This window comes from Centroberyx gerrardi, chromosome 16 (genome assembly GCF_048128805.1).
Source record: "Centroberyx gerrardi isolate f3 chromosome 16, fCenGer3.hap1.cur.20231027, whole genome shotgun sequence".
In the NCBI taxonomy this organism is placed as follows: Eukaryota; Metazoa; Chordata; class Actinopteri; order Beryciformes; family Berycidae; genus Centroberyx; species Centroberyx gerrardi.
This window is the reverse complement of record NC_136012.1, coordinates 26,326,032-26,346,986: the sequence shown is the minus strand read 5'-3', so window position 1 is coordinate 26,346,986 and position 20,955 is coordinate 26,326,032. Positions and strand designations below refer to the sequence as shown.

Genomic DNA, 20,955 nt, shown 5'->3' with positions numbered 1-20,955 from the left:
TTATACAGCACATTACCTCCACCCTGCCCACATTTCTCGGCCAAAAATAAGAGAGAAGAATGGATTTCGGCACGGATCGGTTTCCACCTGCACCAGGGAGGTTTGAGTCTCCTCTCAGCTGAGGATCTGGACAGTCAGGTTCTGCGGTTTGGCTCGCACGTTGTGTTTCTGCAGCAGAATGAGCAGGAAGTTTTTCTTTTTGTAATTTTTTATACTTGGGAGGTGAGGGAATCCAGGGAGGAACTGCAGAGGCACAGCGAGCTGAAGGAAGCAGAGGGGTCAGGTCAGGTCAGGTCAGGTCAGATTTATTTATGGAGGGCTTTGAACACACTGGTCTGTCACCGGGTGCTTTTACAGTGAATGGAGGATAAAACACAGATCAAAACAAGAGACAGGACAAGTACTTCTGATCTCCGACAAATGGGACTCGAGCTTGTGTGTGCGTGTGCCTCTGCAGTCCTGAGTAAGTTCAATACTTTATTGCCATCTCAACATGATTGATCGGGATTTGTTTTGGCAAGCCCACTTAAAGCAATATTCCACTTAGTTTTAACATGGGAGTTATTTGGCACTTGATCGCCATGAAAACCAGAATATAAACTGCTCCCCAAGATCGGATGCAGCTGGACGAGTTTATTGTAGCGTTCAGATTTTTACTTCCAATTCATTTGAATGAGGCCACGAAAATAGACTGAAAACTGACATTTAACACGTTTGTGAACATATTCAACAACAGATTTGTGATTTTCAACTGACGTTTGGTCATATTTTTTATAACATAATTGCACTAAATAGTATTTTTATTGATAGACGACAACATAGTGGAGGGATACATGCCGCCGCTATGTTCTCTTCTATCATAATTAGAGCATTTTAGAGCATTTCCCTCGCGGAATCTATGTAATCAGATTGATTTGATAGCTGCCCCTCTCCCTCCCTCTCCACGCCCATTTCATTGCATTTTTCAAACTAGTGGGGAAGGCAGAGAGGGACTGAAGCGGGCGGGACGTCGGTGAACAGTTCAACCAAAGAATGATCCTGTTTGATTATCGGCGGAGGCCTAAAGGCTTAAAACTATTCAGTATTTCAGAGGAAAAAGCAAAATCAGAGAAAAATCTGAAAAAAATAGACCTGATAGACCTTGGATGCACACCAGAGGGCTAAGAACACTGAAGCCCTCCTCTCTCTACTTTCTGAGGAGGCTGAGGTCCTTCAACATCTGCCGGACAATGCTGAGGATGTTTTATGAGTCTGTGGTGGCCGGTGCTCTCCTGTTGTGTGCCGGGGCAGCAGGTTGAGGGCAGCAGGTTGAGGGCAGCAGGTTGAGGGCAGCAGGTTGAGGGCAGCAGGTTGAGGGCAGCGGACGGCAACAGACTCAACAAACTGATCCGCAAGGCCGGTGACGTTGCGGGGGTGGAGCCGGACTCTCTGGCGGCGGTGTCAGAGAGGAGGATGCTGTCCAAGTTACGTGTCATCTCGGACAATGTTTCCCACCCACTCCATGACGTGCATTCAGTGCGAGACTCATTCCACCGAGATGCACCACAGAGCGCCAGAGGAAGTCATTCCTGCCTGTGGCCATCAGACTTTTCAACTCCTCCCTCAGAGTGTCAGAGTCAGTAGACTGGCTCTTGGACTTATTTCACCCCTGTCAGCAGCTTTATAACCCCATAATTTATAATTTATATTTTAAACTTCTGGGGCAAGTAGTTAAATCTTTAATTTTAAGCCACCTGGAATATTGCTCACCTGTATGGTCATCTGCATCAAAAAGTGTACTGAGGAAACTACAGATTGCCCAGAACAGAGCTGCTAGACTTACACTGCCCCATAAGAACGAACACAGACAGCATGCATCGTAAACTCTTATGGTTACCAGGAGAGAAAAGGCTTGCCTTAAGCACAGTCACATTCTTCAGCAATAGCATTTATTCCACTAAACCCGAGTTCTTACATAGTCAAATTATCAAACTTTCACAGTCATTTCACTAGAACAGCAGGTGATGGCTAAATCATGTTACCTTAATCATGTTAGTTATCTAATGCCTTAAAAAAGACAGTCATTTATCGTGCCATCAATCATTGGAATAGCTGCCCCCTTTATATACGTCAATCTAATAGCAAGTCCTCATTTAAATATCATTTAAGAATGCATTACTTAAGCAGCTGATCAATAGTCCAGTGTTGGTCATGTATAGCGTCTTGTTCTTGTTCCCTGGTGACGGCTCCTGAGACTAATTCATCCTTACCCCACCTTCTACTCATTGGGCAAGCAGAGTCAGAAATTAATGTACATCGGAATTAATGTTTGAGAAAAATGTAACACAATTAGAGGTGCACATGTGATGAACACAGTGTAACACAAATGTGATGTTGTATATGTATATGATGAATATGATGTACTGGATTCAGACCCCAGGAAGACTAGCTGGTGCCATGGGCATCAGCTAATGGGGATCCTTTTAAATAAATAAATAAATAAATAAATAAATAAAACTGTGCAATAATCGGGTAACAATTTTGTGCAATAATTCAACTGTGCAATAATTATTTACTTATTTACACTGTTGTATATATTATAGTATGATGCACATATTTGTACATATTTCTTATTTCTCTTATTTCTATATTATTATTGTTATATATTGTAGTATAATGCACATATTTCACATATTTCTTATTTCTATTTTTCTTATAATTTCTCTATGCTTATATATATTTCTCTTCTAGAATGTGAGCAACTGCAATGTAACCCAATTTCCCCTCGGGGATCAATAAAGTATTTCTGATTCTGATTCTGATTCAGAGCACAACCTCTGTCCCTGGGGTGACAGCTTGTGGATTTACAGGTTTGTACGGGTGTTTGTTCTAATCAACACAGCTGGAAAAAAATCTTTGTTGTGCAAATGAGGTTGGCTCGCCCAGCCGGAAAAGTGTTTAGACACACGCTAATGGGCTAAATAAAGAACAGGTAAAATCACAGGCTTGACCGAGGCCAAACGTTGTCCGCCTGAGCTGCTGCTGTCGAAGTTTAAAAGGTAGTATTTTATTTTTTCCCCATGGCTGCCCCTGAGACACGGTGCAGCCAGGTGTTTAGCGGCGCAGCAAGACGTATGGTTTTAATAAGGACTTAATTATGCAGGGTTGGTGTTTAGCGCACGGATCCATGAGGATTGGCTGTCCGCAGGGAGGAGGGGAGACAGATGTGAAGCAGTTACAGTCAATTAACCAACACTAATTGGCGCTCCTACTCAAAGACATTGCCATTGTAGAAGTGCCACTTTTTATTGCGTGAACCGCTGCTGCACTTTGGCTCCAAACCCACGAGGCATCGCTTGGAAAAATCAAGTTTCACTCTCTGTTCGCTCATTGGAAGATACAGGGATGTCAGAGTCAGCAGTGCATCTTCCACAACTGTTATTTCTGGACACTGATGGCAGGATCTTGCTTACCTCCGCCAAGGATGTAATGTTTTCACCCGTGTCTCTGTTTGTCCGTCCATCCGTCCGTCTGTTAGCAGGATATCTCAAAAGGTTGGGTGCAGATTTGCACAAAACTTAGTATGAAGGTTGGTTATGGGCCAAGGAACAACTGATTAACTTTCTCCTCTGTGCTCTAGTGAGCACATTTTCTAGTTTCCCTCTGTTTTTAAAGCTGCAATATAATAAGCGATATTTTCTGACCACTAGAGATCGACAGAAACTGCAACACATTTGTAAACCACGCTCACAGCAAAGTCACTCGCCCATTGCACTACGGACACCAGCCAAGGACAAACATTGCAAAGCACCGTGCATTTCACTAACAAAGACCACGCCACTATGAGATGGATTTAAATGGTTTATTGAGGGAAAGAGGGGTCGAGAATGGAGGGATGAAACAAGGGTCGAGATGAAGGGATGAATCGTGGGGGTCGAATGAGTTGGGGTCGATGGTTAGCTCGAGGAACCAGGGAATTGAGACTCGGGGTGGGGGCACTGTCTCGCTGATGGAGAGTCTTCTTGGCTCCATCATTTCCCCACTGTGGTTCCTGTACTGAGAGAGAAGAGCAAGGGGTTGGGGGGGGGGGTGAGAGAACTGAGACAAACGAGAGAGAGAAAAGGTCATGGTTAGGCGCGTTTAAATAGGGTGGAGCAGGAAATTGAATGTGTGCTTGAGGCGTGGTCTTGTTCCCAACCTTTAGTTATAATAATAATAACTTCATTAATGCTAATAGCTAAGCTAACCGTACCTCCGCAGAAGAGTCACCGGTTATCAGTCTCACTTTGCCAGATCTTTCTCCCGCTGAAAGCTACATGTCCCACAATGACAAGTGAAGAGGCAGGCAGCAAGTTTACTAGTTTAACAAGTTTACTAGTTTAACAAGTTTACTAGTTTAACAAGTTTACTAGTTTAACAAGTTTACTAGTTTAACAAGTTTACTAGTTTCACAAGTTTACTCGCTCGCTTCATCGATTCCGCCATTACGAGAACATTTTCAGGAATGGGAGGGGTGAACGCCACTTAAACAGCAAAGGAGGAGACAAGCTAGTTTTTAAAAAATTAAAAGCTGCTGAATGGAGCGGGAGGAGCTTCGTTCAGGAGCCGAATTTGACAACAAGCTTTAGAAAAGAGGTGAAAACAGCAACACAGCTGCTGCTGCTGTGTGGATATTGGTTTATATCATTTTGTCATTAGATTCAGGATTGGTTATAAGGTCTGATATCGCTAATTGTAGGTTTAATTGGCAACATCTCAGTGAAGACTTGAGCATGGACACTGACATTTTGTGAACATCCATATTATATAAATGTTGACTGTTTTCTGAAAAACGAGTTTTCTTGCTTTCATTTTAGTTCAACGTGAAGTCCTTGTGGTTCAGTGAACTAAAATGCAAATCACAGGTTCAAACCCATCTCACGAAGGTTGTTGCATGTCAATCCCGCTCGCCCTCCTCCCTCTCTCTCCTGCCAGCCTGCACAGTGTCCCGCCTAATGAAGCGTGAAAGGCCTTCGAAATGAAAAGAGGCAGATCCTTCTTAAAGCGTGACCTTTTCATCACATTTTCTGGAAAAACGAGACATCGCCTAACAAGGACTCTGATAACTGCGGCAAATCTGATACGTCATTAGCATTCGGTTTTAAACAATCAAAGAGAATAACAGGTAAAATATTCAGTGGAAACGGTACACAAGGGAGTGACTGAGGGAGGGCGAGGGAACAAAAGAGAGAGAGAGAGATAGAGAAAGACAAAAAGAGAGTTTGAATGTGTATGAGAAGCACACACATCAAAAAGGAGTTTTTTATTCCTTCATGACGCTGAAGTGGCAATTATCTTTCATATCGCCACACGGCTCCGCGCAAATGCTCATTCCGGCATTAGCTGTCAATCTGTATTCTCCCAGCAGAAACAACAGACAGGCCGCAGGATCAACCTTGACAGATGATTATATCATACGGACGGCGCTTACCTACAGTAAGTCACCTTCAGAAGCTGCAGCTCAGGAATGACACGCATTACAGGAGCTATTTAGAGTCGTTCCACTCCGCCTGGAGGCGCACAGTGACACAATGCTGAATGTGTAACTATATTCAGAGTGATATCTATAGTCTTTTGTCTCTTAAATGCCTTGTACTATGCCCTTGCACTGAATGTGAGCTCCTACTTACTTTTACTGTGTTTCATTATGCACTTATGTCACTCTAATAGTCGTCAACGCGCCTCTGCATCAGTGGCACCGAGACAAATTGCCGTACATTTGCTGTCTTTGTAGAATAAAGCAATTTCGTTTAGGAGTTTTGCTGTGGGCGGTGCGAATGACATTTTCAGAGGTTTTAATTTACACACAGTCTGGTGCGGGAGAAGTTTCTCGAGATTTCAGCAGGTATATATAAACTGTCATGACAGCATCTGTGGCTTAAAGGCATATGGAAACTCAGTCATCTCCTCTCCATGTCAGTCGAAACTCCATTGATTTAGGGATGGGACGATATATCGAAATTCAACTTATCGCAATATAAAACTGTGACAATACGTATCGTAGGGCAGAAAAATGAATCGCAATATTAGCTCCATTTTATTCTGCTGTGGTAAAACACTTGACCATCACAATTTCACAAGCTCTTGCACCCTGTAATGACATTTTTAAATTGTTTACATTCTAGCAAGTCAATGCCATCTCTAGAAAGATTTGTGTCTCAGAAATAAACATAATTCTGCACAGTCAGACCTTGTTGTCACTGAACTTTTATTTATTACATCGTATTGTGGTTGTATTGAATCGTGAACCCCATATCGTGCATCGAATCATATCATGAGATAAGAATATCGTCCCATCCCTACCATTGAAGTTGGAAAGACCAAACACACAGTGAGTTAGCCGCCGTAGCTCCATCACAGCCTTCTCCCTAAACCACTGAAGTGAACGGGGCCATCTTTTTACAGCTCTAAAAAAAAAAAGCACAAAATGTCCATCAAATTTCTCAGCTGTAGGGCTGCAGGACCAGGCATGCGACTGTTGCTGCTTTCTAGAAGATTACAGGTGCATTATAGGTGAGGAAAACTAGGATGTAATGTGGTAAATGTTGGACTTTTGGACCCACAGTGAAATCGTGTGGCTACAAAACACTTTAATTATGCTGCATGAGCTGTTTGGAGACATTTAATGGATTAGGGTTGGATTTTTCTGCTTATTTGGAGCTGTAAAAAGCCTCCATTAACTTCAGTAACTGGAATGGAATGGAGCTGAAATGTGCTTTTATGCATGGACCTTCTCCTGTTTTCTAACCCACACTTCCACGCAGCCTTGGATGTTGTTGTGTGTGAATCTCACACTGCTTTGGTTGAGTTTCAAGCAGCTGTCCGTGACCTTTTTTTCCTTTTGTACCTGCCGGGCAGTGTGGCTTCTTCTCTGGCCTGATGACAGCATGATGTGCGTCAACATGTCAGCAAGTTGCAAAGAAAGTGTTGTTTCTGCTGGTTATTTTCATTTTTGTGTCTCAATTATATAAATTATATTATATTATTAATATTAGTATATGAAGTGAAGGCAGTCTACCAGATGGTACATCGCCTGTTCGATCTAAACTGTGCCATCTTGTGCCATCAGCTCGTCATCCAAGTTCAATTAAATGTCAGATTCCCATCAGACTCCATCAGGTCAGGATTTAGTAGCAGAGCTTCCTCCGCATCAATTTGCTTGTTATATTTTCCTGTTGTGTATTTTAATTAGAGTCAACCTAAAGTTTACTCCAAACTGTCTGTGGGTTTACCTTCACTATTAGAGCTTCTCCGTTCCGTAGTTACAACAGCCACAATTATTGACTTTTAGACTATTGTTCTGAAGGCATGCCAGCAATCAGATGTGTGAAAGTAGTTTTGATGATCACTTGATCGATGAAAAAAAATGTGCCGGCCATTCCAGTGTTGAGTAGCAGCTGTAGAGGAGGAGAGGGAGAGACTCAACACCTGGGTACCAACATCCTGCAGCCTGTTGCTCTGTGTGAATGTGGGTTTTTTTGTGAGGAGAAAATTGCAAAAACCTGTCTATATTTATTTTTTCAGGGGTTTTTTTGTCCTGCCATCATGGCACATGGTAATGGTAAAGCTTAATTAATGACATATTATGTTAATATATCATGGTGATTATGGAGGGACATTTGGCAGCTCAAGTCCCTCTTCTGAAAATGCACACCTAATATTTCGGAAAATGCATGGAGGGTTGAGACGATAGCATTTAAAATCTTTCCTTTCTAGTGTTGTAGTGAAAGAGAAAAAAAACACAACTTCATCCTTAAACCAAGGTGCATGAACAGGAAAGTAACTAGAAAGGGGAAAAAAATCAGCTACTTTTGGAGGCAGGTGGATGCTTTTCAAAAAAAACTTTTATTGACGCAGTAAAAACCAACGTGTTTCGGCAGCATGCGTTTTTTTACTGCATCAATAAAAGTTTTTTTTTTAAGAGCATCCATCTGCCTCCAAGAGTAGCAGAGTAATTAGTAGAGTAATTTTTTTCCTTTCTAGAGTTGTAGTGATACAGTGGGATGAGGCCATAATAAGGTAAAATGGTACTCACTTAGACATGCAGACAACACAGAGATACACTCTGCTGGTCAGTGAGTGTTTTCTTCTGCAGTAACTCATTACTCAGACTCATAATTAACCCGGGAGATAAGACCTCTGACCAACTGCTGCTGATAAATGACTCTTCCACACCTGCAGGGCCGGCAGCACAGAGGTGAATCCCATCTCCAGTCTGACTGCTCCAAGATTCAATCCAATTGTGCTGATTACAGCAATACTCCCCAACAGTGTGTTCTTTAATGTGATTAAAGGATAATTAGGGTCATTTTTGATCATTTTCCATCATAGCGATCGATTCTGGCCACAATCTCATCTACTGCTTCACTGTAGTCTCTCTTGCCTGGGCGCTTGTTAGTGATCTTTCTCGTTTTCTTCTTCTTTTTATTGATTTCTATGAAGATTATACTTCAAAGGAAACTTTTCAGACAGTACACATACATAAATACACACACGAAAAAAAAAAAATCATTGCATATGTGGATCAATGTATCTGTACGAATGTATGTACTTATGTGTGTGTATATTTGTGTGTATGTATGTATATATTCTAGTATCTTTTTTTTAGCCTGTGTCTCGTAACTCTCGATGAGTGGTCCTCAACTTCCTTTTTTTTGGGTTATTGTGTTTGTTGCTTTGTTTGACCTGTTTGTTGAGGAGTGACACATTAATAAAATCATATCTCTATCGATCTATGATACCCGTGGTGTAAAAGCTCTAAAAACCCTTGAGGATGTGAAATATTCTGGATGTAGCTGCAGATGCTTCACTGCAACAACACCGGCAGAACTCCTCAGATCTCCTCTTACACAAGTCTGTGGCACAGAGATATATCGTATTGATCAACCATCCTATCATCCTGCAGATACATGATGGTCTGTTTCTGCTATAGGGCAGTAAAAACTTTACTTATTGCCCCTTTAAAACAAAGACTGCTCCTCTCTTTGATACGGTTTAGTAGCCTATATAGACAAAATGGAGATACAATCGTTCCCCGCTGTAGAAGACCCACCGCCTTGCATCTATCCTGCATTAGTACTCTACTGTATACAGTAGTAGACACTGTAGATCCTTCCCATTATTGCTAGGGATACTGCAGGATGATTAATATATTTCCTCTTGGTAGTCTGAGCATCTGTGCAGCAGAAAAGAAGCAAAAATGAAAAAAGCTGAGCTATCTTTGGATGAAAAAAGAGGAACTTGTATCTTTTGCCTGCAGATGCACAAACCCACACTCTCTCTCTCTCACACACACACACACACACACACACACACACACGCACTGTTTGGCGACTTGCCAGCCAGCTGGAAGACAGCACAGAAGAAGATGAATGAACGCAAACCAGCTGCACACTGTTTGTGAAACTACTTTAAGCAGAGAAACACAGTGTTGATTTATCTTCCTTCCACTGGTCTTTATCATTTAGAGAGGGCTTTTCTGACAGTAGCTACTGTTTTGCACACCCTCATAATGCTGTATTTTATATTTTTCCTATTTTTCATTCATACATTTCTACTTACTATGTTGGAATTGTTGCATTATGTTTAATACCCTAAATTGCTATGCTCTCTGCTGCTCTTGTGACCCAGTTTGTTTACATCCGAAAGACAAATTTCCTTCTTGGAAATTTCATATCATAAAGTCATAAAGTCGAACGATGACGTCCGAAAGTCGGATACATTTTTGGCACGAGTTCCCGAGTTATGACAAAATGATAACCTTTAAACTTCTCAACATGGTGGAAAGTGGAAGTGGAAGTTTTGTAGTCATGCGCTCTAAATCTACTTTCTCTCACACCTGAAACGCTTTCTCTCTTCTTCGTTCTTGTGAAGAAAGTTGAATTGTAGCAAGTGCTTTTTAAACGCAAGAATCAGCCAAATCCACATCATCCTCTGCAGGACATCCATGTTTAATTATCATTTGTCATATTGGTTTGATTTTCAAAATAACACATGACTGCAAAGGTATTTTTGTCAGCCAACTTGGGAAGTCCCAAATGTCGGACCTTCCCAGCATGTGAGTGAACAATTTAATTTGGGTAAATAGGTTGAATCTCCTGCATGAGATGAGACGCTCTTCTCTGTTGCAGCCACACTTTGATTTACGCCGATAAGACGGGTGTATTCATACATTAAAAACATCCTCAGTGCAGCTTTAAAACCATGCACTGACCCCTGTGTCTCCTCAGAGTGTGTATTTTCACATTTCCGACAGGAGAGCGGAGCCTTTTTTTTATTAACGGGCCGCTGCAGCAGAAGCACACATAATTAAAGATCATCATCGATGGCCTCGTTTTGTCTCTCTGATGTTTTCTGCTGCCCGCCGTTTCTCAGCGGCTCGTCGTCGTCTGAAAACAGTATAAAGAGCAGCGGCTTCACGCTGCTTTCTTGTTTTACAAATGAACCCTGCTACTCCTCATTATCCCCCCCCCTTCCCCCCGCTGCGGTTTGTCCTACTGAAAAGAGATAGAGAGGGGTAGAAGGCGTACACGCATGGGGAGCGAGTTGATGTTTGAATATGGAACAGATTCACCTAGCTGGAAGCATGTTGTCTATCGGACTAAAATAGAAGGCTCTAAGGAGGGGAAGTCTTGTGTTGTGACAGGCAGAGCGGTGTGTGGCTCTGTGAATCCCATTATCAGAGTTATTAGGGGGAGTGGAAGCAGTGGGAGCAGTGGGAGGTGTGTGTGTGTGTGTGTGTGTGTGGTGGGGGGGTTGGAGGAGGAGGAGGAGGTTAAGTGGTGAATTTGTCATTCTGTTATTCAGGCTTCATCTCCATTTCTCAGCGGTGAGGCAGATCTTTGGGGGTTTTGTTTGTGCTCGTATGTGTGACTGCGTGTGTGTGTGTGTGTGTGTGTGTGTGTGTGTGCAAATGCATGCTTATGTGGTAGTGTACTTGTGTGCGTTTGTGTCAAACTGTAACTTTTGACCGAGTGTGTGCGGGTGCATGTGCGTGCATGTGTGTATAACTAACTTTTGAGCGCGTGTGTGTGTGTGTGTGCATAACTCTGTTTCTGAGTGTGTGTGAGTGAGTTTGTGCATGTGTGTATAACTGTAACTTTTGACTGCGTGTGTGTGTGTGTGTGTGTGTGTGTGTGTGTGTGTGTTCAAATCCACCTGAACACAGAGAGAGAGAGAGAGAGAGAGAGAGAGAGAGAGAGAGAGAGAGATTTCACCAAGACTGACAGTGACAGCTAAATTAGACAGGGAATAACAGAAGCTAATGGCTGACTGGAAACACTCAGAGATGAAAGAAAGAAAGTAAGAAAGAAAGAAAGAAAGAAGACAAACATGGATGACTTGATATCTTTCTCTCCGTCTCTTTTTCCTTTTTTCTTTGCAGTCTTTCAAGGAGAACAAATCCATTTGTAGAACATTTCTAGCTGCTCAGGCTTCAGTGCCATGAAACGCTCGACTTGACCGAAGGCATCCGCACTTATCCTCCTCTCCTCCTCTCCTCCTCCAGCACCATCTCATCCCTCCTTCTTCTCCCCATCCTCTCCTTTCTTCCCCTCCTTTCCTCTCCTTATCCATCCTCTCCCTTCTCCTCTCTTGTTTTCTGTCCTTTTCTCTCATCTCCTCCTTATCTATCCTCCCTTCTCTCCACTTTTCTGTCCTCTTCTCTCGTCTCCTTGTCTCGTCTCCTCTCCTTATCTATCCTTCCTTCCCCTCTCTTGCTTTCAGTCCTTTTCTCTCGTCTCCTCTCCTCTCCTTATCTATCCTCCCTTCTCCTCTTTTCTACCCTCTTGCTCTCACTTCCTCTCCTCTCCATCCTCTCTCTCCCCCCTCTTTATCATCTTTCTTCACCTCCCTGTTTTATCTCTCCTCCTCATCCTCTTTTCCATCTCTCCTCTCCCTCACTTCTTCCTCTCAATCTCTCATCAGTCTCCACTCAACCCTTCAGTTAAGTAAACTCCACACACACACACACACACACTCTTCTCCACACCCCGACTTATCATCGCTCCACGCAAACATCCTTATTTGGCCAGGTCCAAAGCCACGGACCAATGGGCTTCCATCTCTTCCCCATTACGCCCAATCTCCAGCCAGAGACTGACAGAGGGGTTTATGGGTATTTATCATGCCCACCGGGGTGGCTGGGTAATCACTTGCAACCGCGGTGCAATCTGTCAGCTCGGTACACAACTTCTACAACTTTCCACGTCTTCCAAGCAGCAGAGTGTTACCTCCTCTTTGCTATATTTCCTCTTTATCTCTGCCTTCCCTGTGCTTTCACGCCGCTTCAGAAGTTAACAACATCCTCACTGTTTCTGGGTGAGATAACGATCCTTAATGATGACTGCATGCGCAAATGGAAAATGTTTGACATGTTTTCTTTAAGCTTTATTTAACGAGGTTAGTCCCGCTGAGAACGAGGATCTCTTTTGACATCAGCAGCATATCTAGCTGTAAACAGAACAATACACATATTTCACAGTAACTAATAAAACTAATAGACTAATAATAAAAGATAGCTTCAGTGCCAGATTTTACAACAAATCGGATATCCACCATTTTTCATTCATGACCTCTGACAAAAGAGTGCAGTATATTCATCATAAATGTTTTTAATGGGGAAGTAAATAAGATTTTTACTACCCTATACAGCGCAAAATGACCATCATATATCTGAGGGGTTGATAGGATGGTTGATCAATATTTCTCTCCATATACGTACATATTGAGCTGTTACTATGGCTACAGGTGCTGAAGTCCCAGGGAGTTTAGACGGGATAGATCTGAATGAGGCAGAAACAGCGGGAGAGAGGAGTGAGAGAAAGGGAGAAAGGGGAGAGAGGGGAGAGAGGATTCGTCAGCGTCCTGCAGGAGTTGAGATGAGTCATCCGTTACTGAGAAGCAACAGGTTCAGAAGGAAAAGGCCGAGAGGCAGGTCTCACCAAAAGAGAAAAGCTGCGGTGTGTTTTCTCGTCATCAGTCAGAAGCTGCGGCTCAACCATCTCGTCAGTTCAAGATCACACATTTGAGAAGTAGGGCAAAATCCTCTGTTTCTCCACCGATTTAGCACATCAGCCCGCTTCCCTGCTTGTTGATGTATTATGAATTTTCTGACTAGCAGGAGACAGTAAGACGTTTTTTTTACCACAGCGATGCTTAGCCATGTTCCATCGGGACCCAAAAGTCTGCAGGTTTTCATTCCGACTGAACACCGCACCAGCTGATTTCGCTGATTAGTCCCTAGTCTCTTTTTTTCTTTAAAGATTTTTTGGGCATTTCTGCTTCATTGGATAGTTGACAGTCTAGAGAGAAGACAGGAAAGATGGGTGAGAGAGATGGGTGACATGAGACAAAGATCCAAGGCTGGATTGCACTTACTAATCAACTGGGGTCAAGATTGTTGCCAAATTTCAGATAAATCCATTTGTTACTTTTTGAGAAATGTTGACAGACAAACAGACAGGTGAATATATAACCTCCTTCCAACTTCACTGGCAGAGGTAAATATCACTTAAATCTAAATGGTAAAACATAAAAAGCAAGGGGAACCTGATTTGTTTTAACGGCTTCAACATCTCCAATCTAATCAAGACCCAAAAGAGGATCGTCTTCCTGCGTCTCTCAACTAGTCCTGGTCCATTGCTTCAAATCCATCCTTGAAAGCATCTTCACATCATCCATCAACTTGGTACGGCTCCGCCTCCTCCCTCTCCGAGGTAAGACTGCAGCGTGTCATTCAAACAGCTGAGATGGCAGTCGGTGTCCGTCTTGATGCCACAGCAGGAAAAAGGCAGAGAAAATTGCCGTTGGCCCCGCCCACCCAGACAACCACCTGCTTGACATCCTGCACTCTGGAAGATGCTTCTGGTGCGTCAGTGTCACCCGCCACCACAACACCGTCTTCCCAAAGTCCGGGCTCTTCAGGCTGTCCGTCAACCTAGCTGTATGCCAGTGCTGGTACACAGTTCATGCCCAGAATGTCTGCTTGTGTGTTCAGGTTTAGTCTCCTTTCACACATTATATTGTCTGCAATATTGAAGGCTACACACCGTTGGGCGGCCATATTATTAGGCAACAGCGGCTGTGAACAGCTGATTGTGTTTCTAACTGTACAACTCCACTGTCTCAGTCTAATTCAACAGACTTGGTTCATTCCCATGCTGTTTTTGACTGGGAAATGTTAATTTAGCCAAAGATAAATCATATAGCTAACCAAGCCAACAATCACTGTCTTGTTAGCACATCTGATTGGCACACTAGCTAACGTATCTAGTAGAAGCTGGCATTAGCATGTTCACATTGACATCAGTGTCTTTGCTAAATTAGCCTGCTGGCTGGTTAGCAACACTGACACACTCTTGGTAGAAACAGAAGACTTTTGGACTCATAGACTTCACACTCTGTCACCAACTGGACTGAATGAAAAGTTGAACCGTAAACCATTCCAATGAGGGAATTATGATGGACTGATGTTACTTTGTGATGGTTTAAAATTTGGACATATTCATATATTTTAATAGTTATTTGACTGATTTCTACTTGACGCCACCTGTGCACAACAAGGCATAATTGCTGCCTTTCCTTCCATAAGCGCAGCATGACTGACATTTCCAGACAAGGGAGCATATTATATGCAATAGTAATTGTTGTTTTTTAGTTTCCTGACAAAGACGCAATGGGGTTGAAACACTGATGTAAAAGTTAATAAATGCACTATTATGGAACATTTTTCCAGTGGGTGGATTCACGTCTTTTGTTATCACCCAAATTACCAAACCTCTTGTGCAACCACTGAACTTGCAATTCTGACTAACTATGAACATGGCACTACACACAGCCCCTCTCTTTCACACACACACACACACACACACACACAAGTCTCTCTTTTTTAAAATGATTTGATCTTTATTTAAGCATTGTTATTTACTGTGACACCCTGGCATTTGACCTTTTCTGGCGTAACGCTCTGATTTACATCTCTGCTGTCATCCATCAGCAGCTGACAGTTTAACACTGAGCACTATCTCACTGCAGCAGAGGCTGGCATCACAGGACACGAGCTGGCATTTGGCTGAGTGTGTGTGTGTGTGTGTGTGTGTGTGTGTGTGTGTGTGTGTGTGTGTGTGTGTAAATGAGTTGTAAGTAATGCTGGTTTTGTGTATGCATGAGAGTCTGTGTTCGGATGTGCGAGCATGCATGTGTGTGAATGCACGTATGTGTATGTTTCTGCAGGTTCAGTTGGACGGGCTTATCTTTCTCTCTCTCTCTCTCTCTGTGTGTGTGTGTGTGTGTGTGTGTGTGTGTGTGTGTGTGGAAGTCACAGGGGCTTGACTCACTGCATTCGGACTGTTATCGAAGCTCTGCAGATGAGAGGAGGAGAGGGAGGAGGGAAGTGGAGACAAAAAGGGAAGGAGGAAGAGAAAGGAAAGAGCTGAAAAGAGAAAGACAGAGAGGAATGCTGCAGTAGAAGTAAAGGAGGAGAGAAAGGAGATGAGAGGAGAGAAGAATCGGAGGAAAGGGGGAGGAGAAAAGAGGAGGAAGCGGGAGAGAAGCATCAGAGAAGGGAGAGGAAAAGAAGGAGAGAAGAGGCAAAAGTGGAGAAGAGTGGGGACAGAGAGGAAGAGGAGAGAAGAATGGGAGAGAGAAAGGGATGAGAGGGAAAAGGAAGGGGAGGAGAGGATGGAGCTGAGAGGTGAAAGACAGATTAAGGAGGAGAGGAGAAAAAAGGTGAAAGTGGAGAAGGATGGGAGGAGAGGAAGGGAAGAAGGAGATGGGAAAAGGAGAGGACAGAAGAGATGAGAAGGAGGAGAGAGGAAGGAGGTGAGAGGAAAAGGACAATCAGAAAAGGGAGGAGAAAAGAGGAGGAAGTGGGAGAGAAGGATGGAGGGAGAGAAGAGTGGAAAGCGGAGAAGAGAGGGAGGACAAAGGAGGGGGAGAACTGGAGAAGAAGACGGGAAGAGGAGAGGAGCAAGGGAGTAAAGGATTGGAGGAAAAGGGAGGGGAGGAGAGGAAGGATGGAGAGGAGGATAGAGAGTAAGAGGAGGAGGAGAGAAAAAAGGAGAAAGAGGAGAAGAAGGGAAGAGGAGGAGAAAGGGGACAAGAGGGAGATGGGAGGAGAGAAGGGGAGAGGAAGGAATGAAGGAGTGTAGAGCAAGGAGGGGAGAGGAGACAAGAGGAGGAAGTGAGAAAGAAGAATGGAGGGAGAAGGGGAAATGAAACGGAGAAGAAGAGGATGAGAAGAAAGAGAGGGAAGGAGAGGAGGGACAGACCAGAAAAGAGAAGGAAGTAGAGAAAAGGAGGGGAGGAGAGGAAAGGAAGAAGACGGAGATGGGAAAAGGCGAGAAAGGAAAGGAGGGAAGAGAGGGAGGCGAGAGGAAGGAGGTGAGCGGAGGAGGAATCAGAAGGTGTGTGTGTGTGTGTGTGTGTGTGTGTGTGTGTGTGTGTGTGTGTGTGTGTGTGTGTGTGTGTGTGTGTGTGTGTGTGTGTGTCAGCGCTCCCACCAGGAGCTGAAGCTAATGATGTGTTAATGGCAGCGTTGCCTCCAGGTCTCCTGTGGCTACGACACTACATGCAGCCTGACAAGACCACTGATACGCACACACACACACACACACACACACACAGTGTCTCTCACACACACACAGACACACACACACCCCGTCTCTCTCTCACTCACACAGTCTCTCTCTCACACACACACACACACACAGTCATATAACACTTTCTGTGCTTACAGAAATACATCAGATACTTTTTACACACACACACACACACACAGTCTCTCCCTCTCTCTCTCACACACACAGACAGTCTCTCCCTCTCTCTCTCTCTCTCTCTCTCTCACACACACAGTTTCCCTCTCTCTCTCACACACAGTCACATACAATCACATACTTTTATTTGCTCGCAGAAATACAAATAAAATACACTAGTCTCAAGCACACACACACACACACACACACACAGTCTCTCTCTCTCACACACACACACAGTCATAATACTTTCTGTGCTTACAGAAATACATCAGATGTACTTTTTACACACACACAGACACACACACACTCACAAACACACACACACAATCACATAGTACTTTCTTTTCTTGCAGAAATACATCAAATGTACTACACACAACACACAAATACACAGGTCACACAGGTCTTTATTTTCTTTAAGAAATACATGTCACACACACACAGAGACACACACACACACACACACACACACACACAGACTCAAAAAGAAAGTTTCTCATTCAGCTCTCTCCTCTCATTGGTTTAAAGGAAATCAATCGTCCTCTCGCCCAAACGGCGGCTCTGGACGAACATTTTCCAGACGCTTCCGTCAAACTTGTGTTTTTAATTAAATCTGACTTTAATATCTTCCCCGGCTCAGACTCCGGAGGCCGCCGGACCCCGCCGGGCTCGCCGGGGGTCAAATTAGTCCATCAGCCTGATTTAGCAGCTATTGCCTTCGTCATGATTAGAGATCTAACATCTCACTTAGCAATCAGGCCACGCGGCGGAGGCTTCTGATGCTCGGAGGCAGCGGAGGAACGCGGCGCTTTCTTCACAGCTATGGATGTTTTTTTTTAATACAGGAAAAATATGGATGTGAGGTGAGTATCGAGGGATTAGCAGGGAGAATTTCCTTTTTTTTTCTTTCTGCGTAATCAATGAGGTGTTTGGTACTCAAGAGACCGCAATCCGGTGAAGTTTTCATTAAATTCAAAATGTTAATCAAAGGCGCTTCTCTTGAGTCTTGCATTCTGAAAGCAAAGGGGGATAATGTGAATGGAATATTAAATTCAGTGAGACAGATAAGTCTCTGTAGTGTCACCATGGGTTTCAGCTGAGGTGTATTTAAAGGGGAATTGTGCTCTGTAAACGGCCTAACTTAAACATATTAGTGCACTTTTCATCAGTCTGTTGGTGTCACTTGTTTTCAATAAGTTCTCTGCAATTTTGGGTGGAAAAATTTCACCTGCTTAACGAAATCAAGTGAGAAATTAACTAGGCTTTATTTATCTTTTTCTAGTGTTCTTACCAGCTAAGAGCTCATGAAGAAATAGTTGAATATGAGCATCAGTTGAGACTTTGACATAGATACCAAAGAAGGGCTGCTAGAAACAGAAGAAGCGTCCTCTTCAAGTACCGCAACATGATTGGTGAAATGGTTGCCATGATCACAAGATGAATCAGATAAATCTGTCTAGTCTAGCTTCTGAATTCATAGTGTCACATAACCGAAAATATCACACTGAATTGATTAGCTCATGCAGTCAAGAGTTACATGGTATCTATAGCCGCTTTTCCACCGCATGGTACCGGCTCAACTCGACTCGACTCTACTCGCCTTTTTTGGTTTTCCAATGGGCAAGTACCAGGTACCAGGTACCATATTACCAGGTACCAGGTACCATATTACCAGGTACCAGGTACCATATTACCAGGTACCATATTACCAGGTACCAGGTACCATATTACCAGGTACCAGGTACCATATTACCAGGTACCAGGTACCATATTACCAGGTACCATATTACCAGGTACCAGGTACCATATTACCAGGTACCAGGTACCATATTACCAGGTACTTTTTTTGGTAGCACCTCCGTCGAGGTTCCAAGCGAGCTGAGGCGATACCAGAAGGTGACGTGAAACACTGCAGACTACTGATTGGTCAGAGAGAATCGTCATCATTGCGCGACACGGGACATCCTGAACAAACCCGCTATATTTAAATAGCCAAGCTACTGTAGTGGCCGCAATTTTTTTAACTTAATTTAACGTAACTTAATTTTAATTTAATTAACTACTATTAAATGGCAACCCACAAAACCACGCCGTGGTCAAATGAGGAGGTGCAGACGTTCCTCTGCTTGCCGATGAAAGGATCCAGCGAGAGCTGGATGGGGCAACACGTAACAAGAAGGTCTACGAAGAAGTCTCTGAACTGTTGGCCGCACACGGCTACCAAAGGACATTCCAACAGTGTAGGGAAAAGTTAAAAGTGACTACCGAGCTATCAGGGACCTCAACGCCTTTTTACTTTTACTTTTACGATTATGTACTTATACTTAGAGTTGTCTGTATTGATATCGAGACATACATCATCATTTCTCGATGCTACATTGGTTGTTCTCAGACCAAACTCCAATGCAGTTAATATAACAGGAGAAAAAGCTTCAACTCTTCTAGCCTGTAGTCTGTGAATCAAACCAAATTGAGGTATTTACCAAAAAATAATTGATAAACATGCTTTGGTTAACCACCTTTGTTTTTTCCTCATTATTGTCCAGGCAAGAGGAAACGGCATTGGGAACAGGAGCGTCTGACTGTCCTGAGGGAGATGCAGGCGGCAGATGTGGAGCAGCAGGAGCTGAACCGGGCACAGCGGGAGCGGCATTTACAAACGGCCCTCGATGATCCAGTTGCAGCGAGGGAGCTGGAAGCGGCCTGGAGGAGGGAGGAGAACTGCAGCCTTCAATCAAGCCTTCCTTGGCACGCTGAGCCAGCTTGTGCAGGCGTTGAGAGGCCGGCGTGACTCGGTTCCTCCGCCCCTGGACTAGACCCCTAATGCCTTATGTATATAGTTTGTACTTTGCACACATTTGTATTTGCACATTTAACTTTTTTATATAACATTACATAGTTTGCTGTGTTGCACCGATTTTTTTGCATCTGAACATTTGCATTATTCTATTGATGTATATAGTTTGCTTTTTTATTTGCACATTTGTTTGTTTAATAAACTGTTTTGTAACATCTTACACATGCATTTTCATCATGGTTTCCTATTTCAAGGGCTTTAGCATTTAATTTACCAAATAGTAAATCCTGATAACCTTTAAAAAAAAACAGACAAACAAAGGGGGTACATTTATACGTGGAAAGATAGAAAAAAATATTTATTTTTGTTCAATACAATTTACAATATGTGTTCAATACACAACAGGAAAGACAAAATTAATATTTAGCTATTCAAGTAGCGCATCAGACCCTCTCATACATCCCTGCCCTCCTCCTCTGCACCCGGTGCCACCACAGGCTCTGCTGCTGCTGCATCCCACTCATCGTCATAGGCCTCTCCACGACTCTCGCAAAGGTTATGCAGAGCAAACCACCATAGATTTCACCAGTTTGACATCACAGTCATTTCTTTTCGTGAGGCAACGCCACCTTCCCTTCAGTCTACCAAAAGCATTTTCAACCACTACCCGTGCTCTGCAGATTTTCTTGTTGTAGATCTGCTGTTCTGCTGTCAGCCGTCCGGTGTCAGGGAATGGTTTTAAGAGCCAGTTCTGCAAGGGATAGGCAGAGTCTCCTAGGATGTAGTAGCCAACATTCACCCCACCGATGTTCCTGGTGTAAGCTGGAAAGCGGTTGCCACGGCTGGCCGACTCCCACAATCCCACAGTCTCAAAACCCGAGCATCATGTATGCTCCCAGGCAGTCCTGCAAACACGTTCCAGAGAAGTCCCTTTCCATCTACAACACCTTGAAGGATGATGGAGTGCCAGCCTTTACGGTTGAAATAGTCGCAGTGGTACTCCTGTGGTGCCAAGATGGGTATGTGTGATCCATCAATAGCACCAATACACTGCGGGAGCCCCCACCTGTTCTCAGTGTAGGCGGCCATTTCTTCAAACTTCTGAGGAAAACCAAGTGGTACTACCAAAAGCGAGTCGAGTCGAGTCCAATCGAGGCGAGTTGAGCCGGTACCATGCGGTGGAAAAGCGGCTTAAGTTAAACAATGATATTCAAAACCAGTGGATGGGATGGTGAAGGCAATAATTACTTAATAGGTACCATAAAAACAGAATCAATTTGTTTCTAATCTATGAATTGTCTGAATGATTAACTGAAATTCGACCATGCTTCAGTACATTTTCAGAAAAGGACGCAAGGAAAGTTGTCATGTGGCAGCTCACACTAC

General features: G+C 43.5%; 1 protein-coding gene across 1 annotated transcript in view; it reads right to left on the bottom strand.

Moving 5' to 3' along the window:
- htr4 (5-hydroxytryptamine receptor 4) overlaps positions 1–20,658 on the bottom strand; it is a 258,947-nt gene extending 238,289 nt beyond the window's left edge. The window contains exons 1-4 of the mRNA XM_078289033.1: positions 20,512–20,658; positions 20,237–20,419; positions 20,029–20,115; positions 18,854–18,924 (exon numbers count right to left, since the gene is read on the bottom strand). Coding sequence (XP_078145159.1) covers positions 18,854–18,924; positions 20,029–20,115; positions 20,237–20,419; positions 20,512–20,658 — 488 coding nt within the window. The remainder of the gene's footprint in view (positions 1–18,853; positions 18,925–20,028; positions 20,116–20,236; positions 20,420–20,511) is intronic.
- Positions 20,659–20,955: the final 297 nt, after the last annotated feature.